A 23,119-nucleotide genomic window follows, 5' to 3' on the forward strand; every position below is an offset into this window, starting at 1 on the left:
GTCTAAAGACTACATATAAAATAGCTACCAAAATTAAAGTAACTGGAGTTTGACTAAAAGTAATGACTAAAAGTTGACAAAAAATGCAAACACATTTCGTCAACTAACACTATGAAAGGCAGAATGACTCAAATGTGACTAAGACCAATAAGCATTTTCGTCTGAAGATAAAGAGTAAGACTAAATCAAAAATGGCTGCCAAAATTAACATTGGCCTACACACGTGCACGCTACAACGCTGCTGCGTATATATTTTATATGACTGATAATTTACATAAAATGTACTATTTAATTCAAGTAGTCTACTTGTAAATAATTATTTTTTAGGGTTTAAAATGTATACAGATTTGACATTTTCCCCTCATACTTCTGTCGGAATTGGTACGAAGTTGGCATTGAATTTCATTTGAAATGGTATTAAAAAGGTCTTAAAAAGCCTTGAATTTAAGTTGGAGGATCCTGGGGGTACCCTGTGTGCATTGCACTCTCATAGTAATAGTAATTCATTGTAATATGAGTGCACCGTCTTTGTATATCTAAAGTCTTTGTCATAATTTATTGTTTTGGGCATTTTAGTTTAATTGTATTGTAACTTTTTTTAATCTTTATTGTTGATTATTATTCTATATACACTGACCTATTATTCATTATGATATATTAATAGTGTCTTCCTAGTGTAGGAAGATAAGGTATTATATTATTTTGCTTGCATCCAAAGTAGATTAGGTTTATTATCAGTTTCACCACTTTTACAACTTATACTCAAATCCATATTGGGTGATTGGATCCCAAATGTACATCACTAAATGCAAGCGTTAATGTCTAAAATAATTTGTGATCTCATCACTTAAACCATTTAGAGGTGGTTAGGAACACGTGACTGCATCACTCATTCGTCCCTGATGTCTCCTGAACACCAGCATCTTAGACTGGTGACTTAGCTGTCTGTCAACCTGTGCAAAACAGTTAGTAAAAGGTTTAAACTTGATGAATTTAAATGGGTCATGAATTGAGAAACCTCAAACTCAAAACTTCCTTGTTAGTCCAAAAACAGCTTTTATTGAATCCAAGCTCAGAAAATTACTCGTTTGGAATGTTGTCACATTATGACGTAATAGTGCGATGAGAGACCGCCTCTGCAGAACCAAATCAACGCCTACTTCTACATAATTGTCTTTGGCCCTGCCCACTGGCACGTTAGTGAGATGAGAAGAGAGATAGAGGATCACTGGACTAAAAATAACATTACCTTCCAAAGGATCCTAATGCTATAAGTGGTTACTTATTTTCAACTATATGAATGTCTAAGTATAGCTTCATTTGTTTGTTCGGTATATTTCACTGTGGATTCTTTGGTAAATCAGTCGCATTTTGGCGCAGGCTTTGCAAACAGTCTTTTACTGTATGATCAGTGATTTCTTATATGATTCATACAGTCAGGCGTTATTTGTCTCAAAATCATTCATTGCTCTTTATCAAGCCGGAGGTTAAAGGATCAAACTCACATTGTTTCTCTTAGTATCATGGAAATAATCTGTTATTTAATTTGTGATTAAATTATATACAGATGAATTGATCAAAGAACGCTCCGTTATAGTTTATCAGTGACTGAGTTCTGGACTCTCACCAAAACTTCCGTAATTATCAGTAACACTGTCTACACTCTTATTTACATCATGTTTGAACTGTCAGTAATGATGAAAGCATTTGTGAGAGTGCAGATTCTATTTCACATGCAAGATGTTAGCCAATCACAGCAGTGGGCGTTCTCACAACAGACATGCCCCTTCCTACAGAGTGTTCAAATCAGAGGGCTAAAATCAGGGTATAAAATGGCATTTTATTTCAAAATTATGACAATTTTAATAAATCATGACCCCTTTAAGAAGTCAATCCTCAATGCCCATATTATATCTATATTTAGAACTGCAACCCCAATTATTCATTATCATCCACATGATTATGTTGTGTTCTGTGTTTGTGTAGATGCTCCAGCAGCTGAAGAATCTTGCCCTGGAGGCTGAGACAGAGCTGGAGCGTCAAGACGAGGCTCTGGATCTATTGAGTTGTTCTACCGACCACACCACCATGAACATTAACAGGCACACCAGCCGCATGAGGAAACTGCTGTGAACTTAATGCTTAATGCCAGATTAATGGTAAGATATTCACAGGTATACACAAAAAATCTTTAGAAAGTGTGTTTCTTAATAGTGCACTGTTTATACTGTAAATTCATTTGATCTTTATGAGGAAGGTAGAAAGCTGTAAAGAGAGCAATAATAGCAAGAGCAAAAGGTTTGGGTTAAAGGTTATGCATTTTGCATGCTAAAAAAAACATACGCATAAAGGTAGGGACAACCCAAACCGACGCCAAAGAACTAGCGCTGATTGAAAGCAGATTGTGTTGTCACCTCGCGTCGGGGCAGGGAAAAAAGTTCTCTATATCTAAAACTCTGATTGGCTGTTCAGCTTAGTGAATGAGTCAGTTGACGAGAATAATAGCAAAACAACAAGCAAAGAAGTCAAAACGGTACAGATGTAAGCCTGTTCTAATTTGACGTAATCTTACCCGAGTGTTCTTAATCTTCGAATATTTCAATATTACCATGAGCGGAGTGGAATAATGAAAGAGATCAGCAAGATTGATATTCAAAATGGTAAGCACGCACTGCTTTGTTTACGGTTTGTGTATCTGCAGCCTGCAGCATCGGTTTCCATTTTTGAATGATGAATATAGATAAATATATCTGCAGAAATAGTCTCATATACACGCAGGCGCAGAACGCGCATTCTAGCTGACAGTCGGCTGTTCTCTTGGTGTGTTCAAGTGCAGGTTTTTTTCCCCCAACGCAGGCGATGCGAGGCGACAACACAGTTAGCTTTCATCAGCGCTAGTTCTTTGGCATCAGTTTGGGCCTACCTTAAGAGTGAAGTGTCATAATATTTGTAGTAAATATTATAAGAAATTTAGTCATAAATTTCATCATTCCAATTTAATTTCCTGGACTTTATGGTTTTAGGATCAAGATCGTACTTATTAGTTTGATTTTACTATTGATATTATTGTTGGGCTTGTATTAATGTCTTGTTTATTTTTTCTGTAAGGTGTCCTTGGGTGTCTTGAAAGATGCCAACAAATAAAATGTATTATTATTATTATTATTATAGTAGGGATGTCAAAGTACCAGCACTTTATTACGAAGTTGACACTAAAATAAAATACACCTATAAAAAATAATGCTGATTTTGAATGCTTACATGTGTATTTGCACATGTGCTCTGAAACGTGCTTATGTTTATGCTACTGAGTGTGAACATTTAAATAATCTTCTTAGTCACTAAGCCCATCAGATCTCTGCATTAGGCTTTATTGTAAATGCAGCCTAATACAGGGTGGGCCATTTATATGGATACACCATAATAACATGGGAATGGTTGGTGATATTAAAGTCCTGTTTGTGGTACATTAGTATATGTGAGGGGGCAAACTCCTCAAGATGGGTGGTGACCATGGTGGCCATTTAGAAGTCGGCCACCTTGGATACAACTTTTGTTTTTTCAATAGGAAGAACTTATTGGTAATGTCACAAGAAAAACAATGGTGTGCTTGGTTTCAACGTAACTTTATTCGTTCATGAGTTATTTACAAGTTTCTGACCACTTATAAAATGTGTTCAATGTGCTGCCCATTGTGTTGGATTGTCAATGCAACCCTGTTCTCCCACTCTTCACACACTGAATGGCCCCCAAGGTCTCCCGATCTGACCCCCTCAGACTTTTATCTTTGGGGTCATCTGAAGGCAATTGTCTATGGTGTGAAGATACGAGATGTGCAGCACCTGAAACTATGGATACTGGATGCCTGTGCTGGCATTTCTCCTGCGGTGTTGCTATCAGTGTGTGAAGAGTGGGAGAACAGGGTTGCATTGACAATCCAACACAATGGGCAGCACATTGAACACATTTTATAAGTGGTCAGAAACTTGTAAATAACTCATGAACGAATAAAGTTACGTTGAAACCAAGCACACCATTGTTTTTCTTGTGACATTACCAATAAGTTTAATGTGTCACATGGCCCTCTTCCTATTGAAAAAAACAAAAGTTGTATCCAAGATGGCCGACTTCTAAATGGCCACCATGGTCACCACCCATCTTGAGGAGTTTGCCCCCTCACATATACTAATGTGCCACAAACAGGACTTTAATATCACCAACCATTCCCATGTTATTACGGTGTATCCATATAAATGGCCCACCCTGTAGATCTACTTTTATTAATAGTTCACCCAAAAATGAAAATTATCCCATAATTTACTCAATTTACCCTAGGTGTAGGCTATATGACTTTCTTCTTTCAGCCAAACACAATCAGAGTTATATTAAATAATATTCTGGCTCCTCCGAGTTTTTGAAGCTCCAAAAAGCACATCCATCCATAATAAAAGTAATCCGTATGACTCCAGTGGGTTAATAAATGCCTTCTGAAGTGAAGTGATGGGTTTTTGTAAGAAAAATATCCATATTTTAAACTTTTATAATAATTGGGGCTTCCGGCAACGGCCATACGCACGTTCACGAAAGAGTCAAGTTCCGGCAGAAGGGTGACCTCTGACCTGATGTATGACATAGCTCCTCTTCTGTTATATCGAAATCCTCCCAGATTTTTCTTTAAAACTTTTTGTTTTAGACTTTAGACTAATTCGTGACTGGGCGTTTTGTTTTGCTCAATCCTTCAACTCCATATTCGCCATTTTTCACCTAAGCTTACGCTATGCCTTCAGATGTGGCCATTAAGAATGCGTGTTTTTTTCCCACAACATGCCGCAATTCGTCCTGCGGAATGCCGCTGAATCCTGTCAGCACATTTTTTAGAATTTAAATAAATGTGTTTTGCTTCACAGAATATCCACCAGATGGTGCATGGAACAACATGCTTTATTCTACAGGCCAGACCAAATTGCTCTTAAACACTTTGCAATTATTCGTCTCGATTGTTAAATATACTTATAGATTATTACAGTACGTTGCATTTTAAAAATAGAATTAACTTAATTATAAGTGTCTGATAAATTAATTGCATGTAATGTTGTGATTGTGAGAAAACTACAATAAAATATAGGCTAAATAGTATTAGACACAAATATTTGATATGGTAATACGGACATTGAAAAATCTATTTACACATGAGTGCAAAGCGGATCATTATTTGATGTGCTTTGTAAACACAGTGTTGTTGTTGAAGTTTAAAGATGCCTGCGTGCGTGCAAAATGACGAAGTGCAACAATAAGTTAGCCTAAAAATACACTGCCGGTAAGATTTTTAATGTTTTTAAAAGAAGTCTCTTTTGCTCACCAAGGCTGCATTTATTTGATTAAAAAACATCAACAGCAAAAAACAGTAAAACTGTTAAATATTATTACAATTTAAAATAACTGTTTTCTATTTTAATATATTTTAAACTGTAATTTATTCCTCTGATCGAAGCTGAATTTTCAGCATCATTCCGATCCATCAGAAATCATTCTGTGGATTTGATGTTCAAAAAAAACATTCATTATTATTAGAGATGCACCGATTACAATTTTCTGGGCCGATTCCGATTTCCGATTTTTCATTAAGTTTGACCTGCCGATACCGATTTTAGCCGATTCCGATTTCATTTTTTTCTAACCACTTTACAGCACACACAAATATTTATTTTATATCTTTTCTGTAATAGAACATTTTACAATTTGCATAGTTCACACACATCTAAAGTGCAGTGTTGTGGAAGAACCATTTCCTTTTCACATTCAATATCCAATAATTATATATATATATATATATATATATATATATATATATATATATATATATATATATATATATATTTAGCAAACGAAACGTCTGTATGAAAACAGGGAATGGCAATAAAATAATAGGCTATATAAATAAAAAATAAAATAAATATAGCCTTGCAGTATAAAGATATTTCTCAAAGCTCACACAAACACAGGCCTATTGCAATCACTTGTACAAACTGAATAATAAAACAAGTTTAAAGGGTACATTTTCTATAAATATTAGTCTTTGTTTTCTTTTCTGACATAGCCTGCTCCAGTTCTTGTTAAAACACACAAATTCTGTGCATTTTGGGCACTTTTTTAGTGAAACCCTATTTAGGCTATTTTCCATCAAAAGTGTGCTTTCCCTTTAATTGAGCGTGAGCAGTGCAGCAAATAGACTCGGCGCCGAAACACGCGCTTCACTGCTCGCGACGCTCCTGCTTGACGCTCACGCGCTGCTCCTGCTTCCGTTGTGAATGCACTCATTGATTAACATGCACGCCGAAAAAAAATACGCGCTTGCGGTCTGAACGGACGTAATTCATGAGGTTTTCTACATGTGCTCCGTGTGCACGTGTGATGCTGATGTTGCGCGATGTTAATTATGCGGCGCCCGAGTGCATTAGACCGGCATAAAATCGGCATTTGTCAGACTGACCGGCCGGTCGCCGGTTACGGCCGATCACGTGAAAATCGGCCAATTCCGGTCACCAGCCGATCAATCGGTGCATCTCTAATTATTATTGTCAGTGTTGAAAACAGTTGTATACAATTTTTTTTCAGGATTCTTTGATGAATAGAAAGTTCAAAAGAACAGCATTTATTTTAAGTAGAATCTTTTGTAACATTATACATGTCTTTACTGTAACTTTTAATCAATTTAATTCATTGTTGATAATTAAAAGTATTGATTTGTTTTATTTATTTCCACCCAAAAATATAAAAAAAATTCTTACTGACCCCAAACTTTTGAATGGTAGTGTTTAATGTTACAATAGCTTTCTATTTCAGATAAATGCTGTTCTTTTAAATGTTCTATTCATAAAAGAATCCTGAAATAAAAATGTAAATAACAGTTTTCAACATTGATAACAATGAGAAATGTTTCTTGAGCATCACATCATCATATTAGAATGATTTCTGAAGGATCATGTGACTGAAGACTGGAGTAATGATGCTGAAAATTCAGCTTTGATCACAGGAATAAATTACACTTTACCATATATTCACATAGAAAACAGCTGTTTTAAATTGTAAGAATATTTCCCAATATCACTGTTTTTTTTTTTTTTTTTTTTTTTAATCAAATAAATGCAGCCTTGGTGAGCAGAAGAGTCTTCTTTAAAAACAAAAAATCTTAGCGATCAAAAACGTTTGAACGGCAGTGTATATCAGTATCCAATGCTGAAGCAAACATCAATCATGTATTTTACAATAGATCTTTCTTGATGAATTTTGGTAAATGCGCTTTAAAATTATGTTCATAATAATGAGATGCGATCTCTTAAATACAGGGTTTGTACGGTCATGAAAAACCTGGAAAAGTCATGGCAATTTAAATTAAAATAGCAATTTTCAGGCCTTGGGAAGTTTTGGAGAAATAAATAAACACAGAAAGTGATATAAGTATTGGTTAAACAAACTACAATAGCCTACTTAAAGGTACAGTCTGTAATTTTTTCGCCGCCAGAGGTCACATTTTCAAAACAATAACAAAGACGAAACTTTCTGACGCTATGAAGGAGAGTGGAACGATGGGAAATGTCGTTTTCACCCTCCATTATATTATATATCAGCTAATAAATTAGATTTTGTATTACCTGTGTGTTTGATCACAATGTAGTAGCTAAAAACTGCATTGTAGCCATGTATGACCACTTTAAAAAAATAAAAGCTCTGACATGGCCATTTTGTCATATTGTTGTGTTCATTTTATTATAAAAACGTTTTATTACTATTTATTTATGTTTTGCAGGGAAAATGTTTCTCGCCTTGAATATATATATATATATCCATGGAAGGTGGTATGGTGTTAAAAAAAGAAAAGAAAAGAGATATTATTATTATTAGTAGTAGTAGTATTATAGATTAATATTATTATTATTATTATTATTATTATTATTATTATTATTATTATTATAAACTAGGCTACATTAAAAAAAGCCAAACAAAATAACGTTATTAATCTGTATTTTTTCTAATCAAACAGGTTTCAGAACGTTAATAATACAGAAAGAATGCAGGAACAGAAATGTTAAAATAGGCTACTGATTTTGCTCGGAGCAAACCGGTGGAATTATTTTTTTCTGTTTTTATTCCCTGGAAAAATTATGATACAGATTGTACTTTTAAGTGGCCAATGAACAATATAGGCCTATTAAAATATCAGAATTATTTGGTGGAGGCTTCTGCTACCTAATCTGTATAAAATAAAGTAGTGAGTGATATAAAAAGCATAACATGTCTGAACAGGTCTGTGGCAAAGACAGACATTAAAATGCAATATAATTTTATGTTAGACTTACATAAGTCACATTTTTGTCATTATGTCCTTGCAAAAGACCTTTTATAGGCTATTTAAATGTCAAAGAAATGCGTTAAATTCACAGTGTTAATAATTCCACAATGTGGGAATTAAGGTTGCTAAAATGGGATATTTGCACTTATAAGTTCACAAAAAAAAATATTTTAACACTGTTTTATTTTAAACACTGTTTTACGCTACAGTAATGTTCAAACGCCAATGACAAGCATGTAAAAAACATAAATAAATGAATCCTTAATATTTTATTTCTATTTGAGCTGTAGGCTACATAAACAATATACTTAGAAATAGTTCTCACACGTTTATGAGCTTTGTCGCTTGCTGTCAATATGCGCCTGAAAGAGGTTAACACATCTGATGCATATAATTGGCTTCAGTACACGCTATAACTGAGAAAGAAACATGACTACCCTCTACTGGTAATGTATGTCATTAGGGCTGCACAGTATATCGAAAAATTATCGTTATCGCGATAATAGTATATGCGATATCCGTATTGCAGAGAGGTGCGATAAATTGCATTTATTTTATGTGCCAAGCATTTGTGTGATGCATGCATGCATAGGTTGTTTATCCAAATTCGACCAATCAAATGTGTCCTTAATATCTTTATACCCGCCTCCCCAGTAGGTGCTATTATGCTATTGGCTAGATCGGGCCCAAAGGGGAACCTAGTGGCTCAGAGCAGAGAGTCGAAAATAAAAACTAATGGCGGGAGTAGAGACAAGTGAGGAAAATGACAACAGCGAAGAACCTGTGCCTAAAGAGGACTGTACGTCTGAAATATGGCAATATTTTGGCTTCAATAGAGAAGACGTGTCATAAATGCAGGTACTGTGAAAGGGGCCGTTCACATATCACGGCCGCGCCGCTATCTCCTTCTTTCCACAAGCGCTTGCGTCTGTCGTTGTTATGGAACCATGTCCTGCATGAGCTTGCGGAATTCTGAAAAGTTGAGATGTTCTCATCTCGTCGCGGCATAGGCAGGCCTGGAAAAATGTGCTTCCATTTTGAGCGCGCTTGCCGCGTGCCTGCATCTGAAATAACGAATTTGCACGCACAAAAAACGCGATATGTGAACATAAGTGACGGTGTCACTAAGTCGTGCCAAAAAATTTTGGCCACGTCAAGAGGAAACTAATCTCCACAGTCATCTGGAACGCAATCTCAGGGAGCTATATGAAGACTTCAAAAAGTGTAAGCCCAAATCTACCAAAACTGCTAACGAAATGCCAAGTAACAATAACAGAGTCTCACAGACAACCATTAATCAAAGTGTTGCATGTGTAATGTTAACTCCTTATGAAAAAACAGAGATCAGAAGAATATCTATTAGCCTACCTGTTTATTTTAGTATGATCATTACAGTACATATATAAATTATATATATATAAAAAAAAAAAGCATTTCTCTAGGGAAATGTTATATCGCAAGAAATATCGTTATCGCAATACTCAACAACAATATCGCATATCGCATATTTTCCCAGTATCGTGCAGCCCTATAGTCATGTGCCAGTGAACTTCACTACTATGGCAGATCGGAAAATCCCTTTCCCTGGGATGCGCATTCTTAATGGCCATCTTAACATCTGTACGTCCTGCATCGTACGTCATAAGTCTGTATAATCTGTATAATGCAAGTTGCCAGGGCAGTACCTAAAGCCTTCTGATATCTGGAGTCAAAGCTAAAATGCTTACATTTCCAGTGGTTTCATTCAGCTTCCTATATTCATTAAGAAAAAAAAAAAAGTTCTGTTTTTCCCTTTTTGTGGGCCAAGGTTCAGTTCTGTCCATATTTATGATTTGTTGCAGCCTTTAGCCAATGCCTACAATGCTCTGGATCCTTCACTGGAAACCGAAAATAACACACTCCTACTAAACGTTTAGTCCTTGAATTCTTGCAACAATACAAGTTACCACCGTTGTGACTAAAAGTTTGCTAACAAGTATTCCCTACTCAAGCAAGGCAGTATTTGACTCTGGTCAAGCCTATTCAATATGAGCAGACTGGGAGTGGCACATCTACCCAGTGATTCCTACCAGCGTTTTTTTCTTTTCCATGGCACTCTCATAAAATTTAAGTATAGTCTGTACATTTTCATGTAAAAAGTAAAGTAATAGATTACATAAATGTACCTAAATTTGTACAAAGCTTATTAATGTGGGTGTTGGATCTTGTGATGCATCTAGGGATGCGGCAGCCTGTAGATCACATAAAAACTGTTAATTGCAGTGTACTAAACACTTCCAACAGTTTAAAAAGAAAGTTTTTGTAGATTGTGAGAGAATTAAAAAAAAAGTACTGGTGCAGAAATACATCTCTGTCTGAAATTTTTTAATTAGGACTACTCCTCAAAAATCCATTGGCTTGTCGACATGCAAATGATGCACCAGATGTCAGTAGTAGGACCTGACAGGAATCCATTTATTCAAAAGTGTTCTCATTCAGTGTGGATGAGTTTTTTAGGATAACATATCTTATGATTGAGTGATTGAACTACTCTTAACAAAAAAAAAACAAATACATATTGTTAGTGAAATCGGTCAGTTTTTTGTCTGTGTAATTTGCTATTTTTACTTCCAAAATGTGACTGAGGATCACAGCAAATGTCTTTTTTTTTTCTCAGGTCAACATAGATCTGCAACCTGCAAACTAAATCAGACAACACACAAATTACTTTTCAACATCATTTTGCATGGCTTAACATTCTAACCCTCTGGAAAAAAAATGTAGTGACCTCTGACATAACTTGAGCACTGTAATCAATTTGAAGTCGTTGCTGTTAGGAAGTGACATCTCAGTATTTCACAAGATTCTGTACATTGTACAACCACTTAAAAGTAATGCACTCTATCTTAGGTGTAATCCTGCTTTATTGTCACTGTTATATGTGTGCTGAACTTCAATCAGTTGATTCAATCAGTCGTTGATTAGTGTGAAACTGATAATGATGTATTTATTTACTGTGTTCTTGTGATCAAGACAAGTGTAAAATAAACTCAAACTGTCATTTGTTTGTTGTCACTCTTCTATAAAACTGGGGGATTGATTTCCTGATTACAAACTTGAATAAGGTTAGCTGAAAAAACAAAGTAAACCAAGTTCTATCTCAACATCTTGATTTGGTGTAAAAAATATATATATATATATATATATTTTTCTTACTGAAGTCGGAATGGTGAAGGACTAACACTTGTGGGGGAACCTTGTTATTATCCTGTTGCATCTAGGGCTGGACTCGAATATTCGTTTGGTGGGTTGGTATTCGATTTGAAAATTTGACATTCGAATATTCGTTTTTTTTGTTGTTTTTTTTACTCCTGGGATCCCCCGCGAAACGGTTCTCATTCGCGCTTGAATAAGGCCGGCGACACACTGGCTGCGTGGCGTGAGCGTTTTGCACACTGCCTGCGTGAGACACTCGTCTCAAGCGCGGCTGGAGCCACGCGGAAAACGCGTGCATGCTAGAAATAGAACCGACGCCTGTGTTCCAGCAACGGGAGTGTTCTCTGGCTAGAGCGCAGAACAGCGGAGTTTGTATGGACCGAAGTGCATGCCTGAGCTTGTGTTTTGGGTTAAGCTGCGTTGCTTTGACATTGTGGAAAATAGAATAATAGAAACAAAATGTATTAGCCTTTTTACCCATTATTATCAATCTAAATTAATCTCGTTTTTAATTTAACTTAAAGGGCACCTATTATGCCCCTTTTTAGAAGATGTAATATTGGTCTTGGGTGTCCCCAGAATGCATTTTTGAAGTTTCAGCACAAAATACCCCACAGTTAATTTATTATAACCATTTGAAAATGTAATTTTTGGGACCTGTTTTAAAAAGAGCTGTTTTGGCGTCTACCACTTTAAATGTAAATGAGCTGCATATCCCCGCCCTGCTGCTGGACCTAGATGATGAAGAGAGTCTGGCAGAATAAACACGAATGAGAATGGACCAGGACGTCTCGGAATGGTTATTTGATACATTTATGTACTTACAAAGTTTTAATCGCGTCCCCTTTGCCATTATGGATGTGCAACACACACACACACACACACACACACACACACGAACTGTGATAACATTCGCGCAATTTTTTGAAACTACACACACACACTAACGTTACTGCGATAACGTTTGCTAAGTACAAACGATTTATTTATTTTTTTCTTAAGGGGAGGGAGATAGACGTTTATATAGCCTACTGTCTATGGAGATAGAGCAGACCTTAATTTATTTACATTTGTAAATGCTGCAAAAAAAATGCCTACGTGACATAAAACGTACTCGGTTACTAACGTAACCTCGGTTCTCTCTAGAAGAGGGAACGAGTACTGCGTTCGTAGAACGCTGCGGGAAAAGTCTCTTTTCACGAAATACTGAAGCAAAATTATCCTTAATTTTCATATTTGTAAAACGCATTGCAGCAGTGCACAGCCATGGCGAGACGGCTCGCTCACTCATTGGCTGTTCTGCGGCAACTGCATGAGCCTATCGAGCGAGGGCTGATGCAATATCAGACCAATGAGAGCGCTTCGCGCGCTCCTCGTCACATCCCGCCGAAACGGGTGTGGCCATCCCCTATAAAAGGAGCTCGAGTAGGCTGATTCAACTGGTTTTCATCGCCGAAGCGAACCAGAGCGAACCGCGCGCACGGCAGGGAACGCAGTACTCGTTCCCTCTTCTAGAGAGAACCGAGGTTACGTTAGTAACCGAGTACGTTCTCTTACGAGAGTTCTCTCGTACTGCGTTCGTAGAACGCTGCGGGAACCACTTGTAAGACGCCGTGCGTGCTGGGATGAGAAAACACCGATCACTGGAAGCTAGTCCAGGTATACAGTGCATAATCACCCGGTAGACTTCGGAGAGTCTGGAGGGGGGGGGGGGGACAACCACCCTCAGATAGCTGCGTCCTAAGACGCGATATAACATCACATAGGCAGGGGGAGGCCTGGCTAATGTGGGAAATGTGGGTCTTACGCAAATTTTTGCCCAGATACATGCGCCCCTAGGCGCGAAACAGCGCCACATAGGCAGGGGAAAAACCTGGCTGATGTGGGAGATGTGGGTCTTACGTAATTTCGCCCAATGGATGCGCCCTTAAGCGCGATACAACGTCACATAGGCAGGGAGAGCCTGGCTGATGTGGGAAATGTGGGACTTACACACTTTCGCCCAAATAGGTGCGTTCTAGACGCGATATAACATCACATAGGCAGGAGGGAGCCTGGCTAATGTGGGAAAACCTGGGTCTTACACAATTCTGCCCAGAGAACTTCGGCGGCGCTGTGCGTCTGCGATATCAGTGCCGTGTTCAGACAGCTGACTCGAATACGCCGAAAACACTTGGCTTGCAAGTGCGGTGAAGTATTCGGTGGCGTTGTGCGCCTGCGAAATCAGTGTCGTGGTAGACAGCTGATACGGCTAAACCGAAAACAACCTGGCCTGCAAGGCGGGAACTTCTAGGTTGTAGAACCTTATGAATGTAGACGGCGAGGCCCAGCCCGCCGCCGTACATATTTCCTGTAAGGAAATCCCGCTAGACCAGGCCCACGATGAGGCAACGCCTCTCGTGGAATGCGCTCTAATGCCCAACGGGCACTGAAGGCCCTTGGCAGTATAAGCCATTGTTATGGCGTCAACCACCCATCTGGACAGGCTCTGTTTCGAAACAGCCGTTCCTTTGGAACGTCCACTGAACGAGACAAAGAGCTGCTCCGTCTGTCTGAAGGCAGCGGAGCGGGACACATAAGCTCTTAACGCCCTAACGGGGCAAAGACAGCTCGAGTCCCCTTCCTCGTTTGACCCCGGCAGGGCAGACAGGGAAATAACCTGAGCCCTAAACGGAGTGTTGAGGGATTTCGGCACGTAGCCGTGCTTAGGTTTGAGTATGACTTTGGAGTCATTGGGCCCAAACTCCAAGCACGTTGGACTCACAGAGAGCGCGTGCAGATCGCCTATGCGCTTCACCGAAGCGAGGGCCATCAAAAACACCGTTTTGAAAGACAGATGTTTGAGGCTAACAGATTGGATAGGCTCAAAGGGGGGGCCTTTCATGGCTGCCAAGACCGTAGAAAGGTCCCACACCGGGACTGAGGGAGGTCTGGGGGGATTCAGCCTCCTAGCTCCCCTGAGGAAGCGGATGACTAAATCGTTCCTACCCAGTGACTGGCCTGGCGTTGCTGTCGAGCACGCTGCGATAGCCGCCACATAGACTTTGAGCGTGGAAGGGGATCTGCCCTTATCCAACAGCTCTTGTAGGAAGGAGAGAACCTCCGTCACCTCACACTCGAGGGGTGACAGGCCCCGAGCTGTACACCAGCTGGAGAAAACCGACCACTTCGAGGCATAAAGCCGCCTGGTGGAAGGCGCTCTAGCCTGAGTGATGGTGTTCAGCACTCCATCCGTGAGGCTAACGGGTAACCGTTGAACGTCCACGCATGAAGGGACCACAGCTCTGGGTGTGGGTGCCAAATCGAGCCCCTGGCCTGCGAGAGGAGATCTCTCCTCAATGGCACTGGCCATGGAGCGGAGTCTGCTAACTGCATCAGGACTGGAAACCAGGCTTGGTTGTCCCAGAACGGTGCTATAAGCAGTACTGGGCATTTCACTTCCCTGACTCGCTCCAGCACCTGAGGTAGGAGGGAGACTGGGGGAAACGCGTATAGCGGGCAGTGCGGCCACTTGTGGGACAGCGCGCTGTCGTTCTTTGAAAAGAACACGGGGCAATGAGCGTTTTCTGGGGACGCGAATAGGTCCACCTCCGCTCTGCCGAATCTCTGCCACAACAGCCGGACTGTTTGTGGGTGTAGAGACCATTCGCCTGTGGGAACATTGTTCCTGGACAGTCTGTCTGGACCCAGGTTGAGTGTCCCGGGCACATGCACCGCTCTCAGCGAGCTCAGGTTGCGCTGAGCCCATATTAGGAGGCGCTCGGCCAGCCTGTAAAGGGAACTGGAACCGAGGCCGCCTTGGCGATTTATGTAGGACACCACGGCCGTGTTGTCCGAGCGGACTACGACGTGTTGGTCCTTGATATGGGGACAAAAGCGCGTCAGCGCGTTGTGAACTGCTAGCATTTCCAGGCAGTTGATATGATGGAGCTTTTCTCGTTCTGACCAGAGGCCAAAGAACGGCCTGCCCTCGAGCAGCGCTCCCCATCCCGAGGTGGATGCGTCCGTAGACACCACTTTCACTCTCGAGGAAGTCCCCAGGCTTACACCTGAACGGTACCAATCGCCCGCCGCCCATGGTCTCAGGGCTGCTGCGCAGTCTTGATCGACTTTGAGGCGCAATCGGCTGAGTGCCCACGCTCCGCGTGGCACTCGCGCTTTCAACCAGAACTGCAGAGGGCGCATGCGAAGCAGGCCCAGCTGGAGAACTGATGATGCTGAGGCCATGAGGCCCAGCATCCTCTGAAAACGTTTGAGCGGGATAATCGCACCGCAGCGGAAGGACCTCGCTGCGTGCTGTATGCGCAGCGCGCGCTGTTGTGACAGCCGCGCCGTCATAGAACGAGAGTCCAGAACGATGCCCAGAAACGAAATAGTTTGGCTGGGGTTCAAGGAGCTCTTCGTCCAATTGATCGTGATACCAAGATTCTCGAGGTGATCGAGTAACATGGTTCTGTGCTCCACGAGCTGAGATCGTGATTGAGCTATGATCAGCCAGTCGTCCAAATAGTTCAGCACTCGCATGCCCCTGAGTCTGAGGGGGGCGAGCGCTGCGTCCATGCACTTCGTAAATGTACGGGGTGCCAGGGACAAGCCGAATGGCAGGACTGTATACTGGTATGCCCGACCCTCGAAGGCGAATCTCAAGAATCGCCTGTGGCGTGACGCTATCTGTATTTGGAAATACGCGTCCTTTAGATCTATCGACATAAACCAGTCTTCTCGGCGAATGTGCGCGAGGATTTTGCTGGTTGTGAGCATTTTGAAACTGCGTTTCACTAAAGCTCTGTTTAGTCGTCTTAGATCTAGTATGGGTCTGATACCACCGTCCTTTTTGGGGACTAGGAAGTATCTGCTGTATAGCCCCCCTTCGCTTTGAGCTTGGGATACATGTTGTATCGCCCCTTTGCTCAACAGTTTTGATATTTCGGCGCGAAGCAGGTGTGCTACTTCTGAATTCACCGTAGTTTCGACGCGCGCTGTGAAGCGTGGAGGGCGCCGACAAAACTGTAGCGAGAAGCCTCTCTTTATAATGTCTAGCACCCAGTCCGAAACCCCTGGAAGCGCGGCCCATGCGTCTGCATGGCCGGCTAGGGGTTGGATGCGAAGCGCGCTCTGTTCGCTGTGCGACGGCGGCGCTTCGGGGCGCGCTAGCATAGGCGTTACGCCTGTGACATTTGAGGCGGGGAGCGCGCATAATACAGCGGGCAACACGCTCATCCTCGACCCCGCTACAGTGTTTATCTGAACGAGGGAGGTCTGAGAAGGTCTCATGGGACTCATGCAGCCTACAAGTGAACGTGGGCGGGGACCGGGCACGTTTACTGCTTTGGCCGCGCTGTCTGCTTGAACAGAGCGGGTGCTCACAGGTCCCGTTTTTACAGGGAGCCTGTGGCTTGCCAGACATAGCGCTTGTGGGCACTGGGAAGTGGGCACTTTGACTATGTTTGTGGCGCGATCGAACTGCGTCGATCTTATGAGTACGGGCCCTGTGTGCAGGGCTGTGCTTGTGTGTAGGGATGGGCACAGGGAAGTGGGCATCAACACTACATTTATAGCACCATCGGCCTTGGCCGGGACACCAGAAAATACACTCTTTTCGGGATTTATCTGGGTAGCCGTAAAAACGGCTTTTGTGTGCAGGCAAGCGGGCAGCTGTGCGGGCTTGTGCTCTGCTGAGAACGCTGAAGCAGTCGCAATTCCTGGGACTGAGACAGCGGTGCGCTTTGGTGAGGGCCCGGTCGCAACGGGGCTTACACACCTGCGCTTTCCTAGGCGTGCTAGGACTTCTTTGGGGCTTCCGGCTTCAACACAACCCTTGGTCGCGGCCCGCGGTGAGTGGGGCGGCGGCTGGTAGAGCGAGAGCGAGGGCGTGAGCTGCGCTGCTGTCGCTGAGAGGGGGCGGCCGGAGGCTGAGGCTGTGAGCTCCGAGGGGCCTGTTTCTCACGGCCCGCTGCGGAACTGGAGCGCTTCGGCAGGAAGTGCTTGAATGCCTGTGACGCTTTCTGGGCTTCGGAAAATCTCTCCACGAACTCGGAGAGAGAAGATCCAAAGAGGCCAGCGGAGGATAGCGGGGCGTCGAGGAACGCGTTGCGCTCTGCATCAGCCATCTCCGTGAGCGTCAGCCACAAATGCCTCTCGGCTACGGTAGCGGAAGCCATACAGCGTCCCATGGCTTGTGCTGCAGCCTTGGTAGCGCGGAGGGAGAGATCCGACGCGCTTCTCAGGTCCGTGATGCAGATAGCTTCAGGTCCTATCTCGTCCAGTTTGCGGAGGAGATCGCCTTGGAACACCTGAAGCGTGGCCATGGTGTGCAGGGCCGATGCCGCCTGCCCAGCGGCGGAGAAGATCCGCGCGAGCAGCGACGACGTCATGCGGCAGGCTTTCGACGGCAGCACTGGCTTAGTCCGCCGTCCAGCAGAGGGCGGGCAAAGGTGGGCTGCTATCGCCTGTTCCACCGGCGGCAGAGTGAGGTAGCCTCGATCCTGAGCATTATCCAGGGAGGAAAATGCTGGGGATACAGACGAACGTGTTCGTGCAGAAAAGGGAGCGTTCCAGGCCTTCGCCACTTCTTCATGAAGCTCAGGAAGAAACGGAGCGGGCTTAGACACAGGAGAAGAACGCTCACCAGGGAGGAAGCTACCATCAAGCCGGGTGCGCGAGGGGAGTTCCGGTGCAGACCACTCGAGGCCGAGGCTCGCCGCGGCCAACGCGAGTACTCGCATGAGCTCCCTCTCGATGCTAGCTCTAGCCGAGGGCTTTCGGGCAGGAGGCGTGAGATCCGCAGAGCTCGCCCAGTCCTCACTGCCTGAAGCTAGCAGAGAGCAGGAATCCTTATCGACCGACTCGGCTTCAGAAACAACTTCCTCAGATGAAGCGGCGGCAGACTGCGGGCGCTGAGCATCGGGAAGTGCTCCGGGGGAAGCCGGCGAAGCTGGCGGGCGAGCCGGCGAGCTTTGTCGGGAAGAGGAGGGTTCCGGGGCCCGCTGCGAGCGGCGCTTCTTGCGGCGCGGCACCGCGGCGGGGGGCGCAGGCTCGGAGAAATGTGCCAGGCGAGTCCGCAGAGTCACCATCGGCAAAAGCTCGCAGTGAGGGCAGCCGCCGTCAGCGAGCGCGAGCGCTGCGTGATCTTCGCCCAGGCAGGAGACGCAAATAACGTGGCGGTCTCCCTCGGTGAGCGGGGCTCGGCACGAGCCACAGGATGGCATCTTGATAAAGACGCGGCTCTTTTAGGGGTGAGTGTTTGGGGAACACTGCACACACACACACAGAACAGAGCAGATAAAGGATATGAAGCGCCGGAAAGCGCAGCAGGTACGGCAGTAGAGGCGGCGAAGGCCAGCGGCTTCAAGGGCTCGTCCCGCTGAAAAGCTTGCCTCGACGACGCTTGCTTCTCCGTGATCCAGCGATGCGTGAGCTTCGCTGAAGAGATGAAAATCAGTTGAATCAGCCTACTCGAGCTCCTTTTATAGGGGATGGCCACACCCGTTTCGGCGGGATGTGACGAGGAGCGCGCGAAGCGCTCTCATTGGTCTGATATTGCATCAGCCCTCGCTCGATAGGCTCATGCAGTTGCCGCAGAACAGCCAATGAGTGAGCGAGCCGTCTCGCCATGGCTGTGCACTGCTGCAATGCGTTTTACAAATATGAAAATTAAGGATAATTTTGCTTCAGTATTTCGTGAAAAGAGACTTTTCCCGCAGCGTTCTACGAACGCAGTACGAGAGAACTCTCGTAAGAGAACTGTCTGACGTTGTTTGTTGAGACATCCTATGACGACGACAATAAATAGCTTTAGACGCATTTGTTGTTGAACTGGCTGACATCGATTGAAATGACTATTTGCTCATAAATCATAAAATACACTTACTTCTTCTGGAGGTGACGTTGGATCGCGAACTGTAGGCAACGATCCACACTTGAGGATTAACTTCCTCGTTCACTAAACAGTCAGTCAGAAAATTAATCTCGTATTTAGGAAGTTTAAGTGGTGCCTTTTCTTCATAAATAAAATCCATCCGCTGCGTTTTCAGTGGCTCTGATGTCAGTGAAGACTAGTATGTCCATTCTTACATCCCACAACAGAACACCTACACTTCTTAGGAGACATTACCGGCTGTCGTTGAAACAATGGAGGATGCAGATCACCGAGGGCGGGGTCTATGCCAAAACCAGCTTAGCTCATTTCTACGTCACAGTGAGGGAAATCTAGAACAGGGCGTTCTGAGACAGTGCTTATGATTTATTGAGATAGTAAAAAAACTACTGGGTGGATTTTTATCATTCTAGGGTGGTTTTGCTCACACACTGCCAACACACATTTATGTTCAAACACCATGTAAAAGTGAATTTTGCATAATAGGTGCCCTTTAATTTCGTTTTTCTTTAGTTTTTTTTTATTTAAATTTTGTTTTTTCTTTATTTAAATTTCGTTTTTCTTTATTTAAATCTACCCTTAACTGTGTCAGTAATTTGTTAGTCAGAAAAATATTAGACTACCTTAAAAGTATTGCTTAAGTTAACAGACCTGTGTGTGTGCGTTTTATATCACTAGTGCAGTGTCCGTTCTCGGAGCATATAAGCCCTGCCCGTGTGAGGCGCGCCACTTCCCGCTCGCGCTGTTCTGTAGTTTACTAAAAGTTTATTAATTCTGAATTTGACACTGCACTCCCTTGTGAAGTCAATTGGATGAACGGTTCTCGAAATAATAAAAATGCAAACGGACATACAGACACATAGAGATTCCTGCCTTTATTAGAGAGAAGAATATGTTCAGCACCCTCTCTCCGAAGCTTCGAATATTCGATGTTCATTACTACCAAAGCTTCAAAGCTCAAAAAATGGTATTCGGACCAGCCCTAGTTGCATCCTGTTGGCAAAAGAAGTCAAGCATCTGCCCTTGTGTGATTATGACGAAAGAGAGACCACCGTTTACTAAAGGCACAGACCGTTTTCTTTTGGCAAGGTTAGAGGACCCCTTGGAATCTTGACTTCTGGTGGAAGACGTATAAAAATGTCATAAGAGTTAAAGAGAAAATCTGACTTTTTCAGTGTTTAAGTGCTATAATCGGGTCCCCGGTCCATCTACCAACCCAGAAAATGTAAAAAGTGACAACTCAGTAACTTTGTTTTGGTAAGCCTTTCTCTGCAAGCATGTCAAAAAATAAGCCGATCATATTTCGCTACCCTTCTGACGTAGGTAGAGGCCCTTGTTATAATATTACCGCCGGTTAAACTGCACGTTTTTCCACCCACGGCGACGCCATTTGGTTTTCGGAAGCGACAACAGTGTAACCACCAGTTCTAATGCAATGGCAAAAGTTCGAGCAAAGCATGCAAACTGTTCTGTCGTTGCTGCACAGACGAGCACAGAACACTATTTGACTGAAAAATGTCACAGCTGTCTTATAAAGACCTCAGGGAACTGTGTCAACTTGTGTAAAAGTTAAACATGACCTACATGCAAGGTGATGAGATGAATCAGTATAACTCCACAACAACTACATAGATCCACTAACCATTCAGATACGTCCAGGTGCAGTCTAAAAGTTGCAACCTCTTCCCGAGTCTCTCCGTAAGGCTGCACTCCGCTACTGGTTATTTCTGAGATTTTGGATGAGAGAGATTATTCACCAGAGTATCCGAAGCTCTTGTAAAGGATCGGCCCTGTTCTGAACAAACAAACCCCGTTCAGCTATTTTGAGCTGAAATTTCACAGACACATTCTGGGGACACCATAGATTTATATTACATCTTGTGAAAGGGGCATAATATGTCACCTTTAGTGAGAAACTCTAGTGGAATACATTTTTTATTTAATTTTTTAGATTAATTTGTAAAATTTTATTCCACTTAGCCATGCATTGTAGGATTGGTTAAACTAAAGCCCAAAGTATGCATAGCCTTTCAAAGGATGTGTAGACAGACGGTCGATGCATGTCCATTATGACAACCTGCACTAGCAGTGGTTCGGCAATCTCTCCACGAGTTATAACCCACATACACATCTTTTAATCAGGTACTTTCTAATCTCCACGTACAATCTCTCATCCACATAGCCATCCACTGTTGTTGTTTGCTGGCATTTTGGTCTCTTTTGTTTATTTGTTTTTTCTTTGACTACCTGAATCAGGAATCCTGTGGCAATGTTGCCACCTTGTGGACCAACTAATTAGTGTAAAATAATTTGTGTACAGAGTATGCATGGAAAAATCGGGCTGTGTGTGTACAGTATTCGTGAAATGTGCTGATAGCGAAATTCACATCACATGCACTGTTCGCGGGCACAAGCGTTAGTGTAAAAAGTGAAGTATTCTTTTAAAAGTTCTGTTCCATTTACCCTGGGGGTTTTCACTGCTCTCTCTGCTCTTATCCATGCTAGGCTGCATGGATGGGCAGTGAGTTCTTGCCCAGAACAGAACCATGCCACCATTTAAAATGGAATATGCTAATTGTCAGTAGTGATCCTGACAGAAATGCACTTATGCAACCTAACATTTGGAATTATTGGAATTATTTTTGGAATTACTATTAGGAATTTCATCGTTTAATTTTTTAACCAGTTAACCAGTTTTCACAATGTTAATTTATATGATAAATAGCCTAAAATAAATCAGAATACTAGATGAGGGAAAATAAAGCATGCGTATGAGTTGACTTTTTTTGTGCTTTTATTATAGGTGAAAGTGCGATAATTCTGATAAAATGTAAATATACCTTTCTGAAATGACAACAATCATTGTGATGATAATTTTGAGCAAAATAATTTAGATAATCAGTTTAACCATTATGCAGCATGATGAAAATATAGACTAAAATGCCCAGACATTTACCCAAGGTTCACAGAGCAGGCTTAAGCCTAGTCCCAGATTAAAATGCATGTTTGAGCTGTTTTAACTGAAAGTAAGTGACATTGTTTTGTCTAAAGATTTACACCAGTAATGTTTTTTTTTTTCTAAGGCAGGTTTATAAAAGCTATTTAAATGTCCTAATTGAACCAAGTCCTATTACTGGCTTAATCTAAGCCCTGTCTGTGAAACCAGACCTCAATCGATTAAAATTTGACTAAACAAAAACGGAACAAGGTTGACTAAAAATTAAAATTAAAAAGTACATCTGGCACAGGACTAAGACTAAATTTAATTAACACTAAAGTGAAGTAGACTTTGGGCTTAAACTAAGTACAATGTTTTTGTGCTTTTTTTACTTTCTGCAGCAGAAAATCTGGGGCACATTGACTCATTCTAAGTGTTTTGCTTCTGTTTACCAAGGACACTTGTTTCACTCCTTTCCATTGCGTGATAAACAGCAAACTCTTTTGGCATTTTCTGCATAAACTCACAAGACGTACATTTCAGCTACTTGGACTGGGTAGCCTGAAGACATGGAGAGTATGAACACATACTGGTGTGGTTAGAAGCAGCCATGCAATGTGAGGAAGTGGCAGCGGTCTGGTCCAACCACAGTCACTGTACTTGAGATCCGGCTCTGTCTTGCAGTGGATGGTGTGGAGACAGTAGTGATTTTTACTGGCCTTCACTTACTGGTCTGTTTACATGGTGGACTTGGGGTAGG

The 23,119-nt window shown here is 42.4% G+C and overlaps 1 protein-coding gene across 2 annotated transcripts in view; it reads left to right on the top strand.

Annotated features, from left to right (window-relative positions):
- snap47 (synaptosome associated protein 47) overlaps positions 1-23,119 on the top strand; it is a 33,298-nt gene that overhangs the window by 8,918 nt on the left and 1,261 nt on the right. Inside the window, exons 5-6 of one of the 2 annotated variants that reach the window (XM_081375090.1) lie at positions 1,987-2,159; positions 11,007-11,403. In XM_081375090.1, the coding sequence (XP_081231216.1) occupies positions 1,987-2,133 (147 nt within the window). In that variant the 3' untranslated portion in view covers positions 2,134-2,159; positions 11,007-11,403. Of the gene's footprint in view, positions 1-1,986; positions 2,160-11,006; positions 11,404-23,119 lie in introns of those variants that run through there. The other variant, XM_081375091.1, reaches the window with a different exon arrangement.

This window comes from Scardinius erythrophthalmus, assembly GCF_964197995.2.
Source record: "Scardinius erythrophthalmus genome assembly, chromosome: 9".
Lineage (NCBI taxonomy): Eukaryota > Metazoa > Chordata > Actinopteri > Cypriniformes > Leuciscidae > Scardinius > Scardinius erythrophthalmus.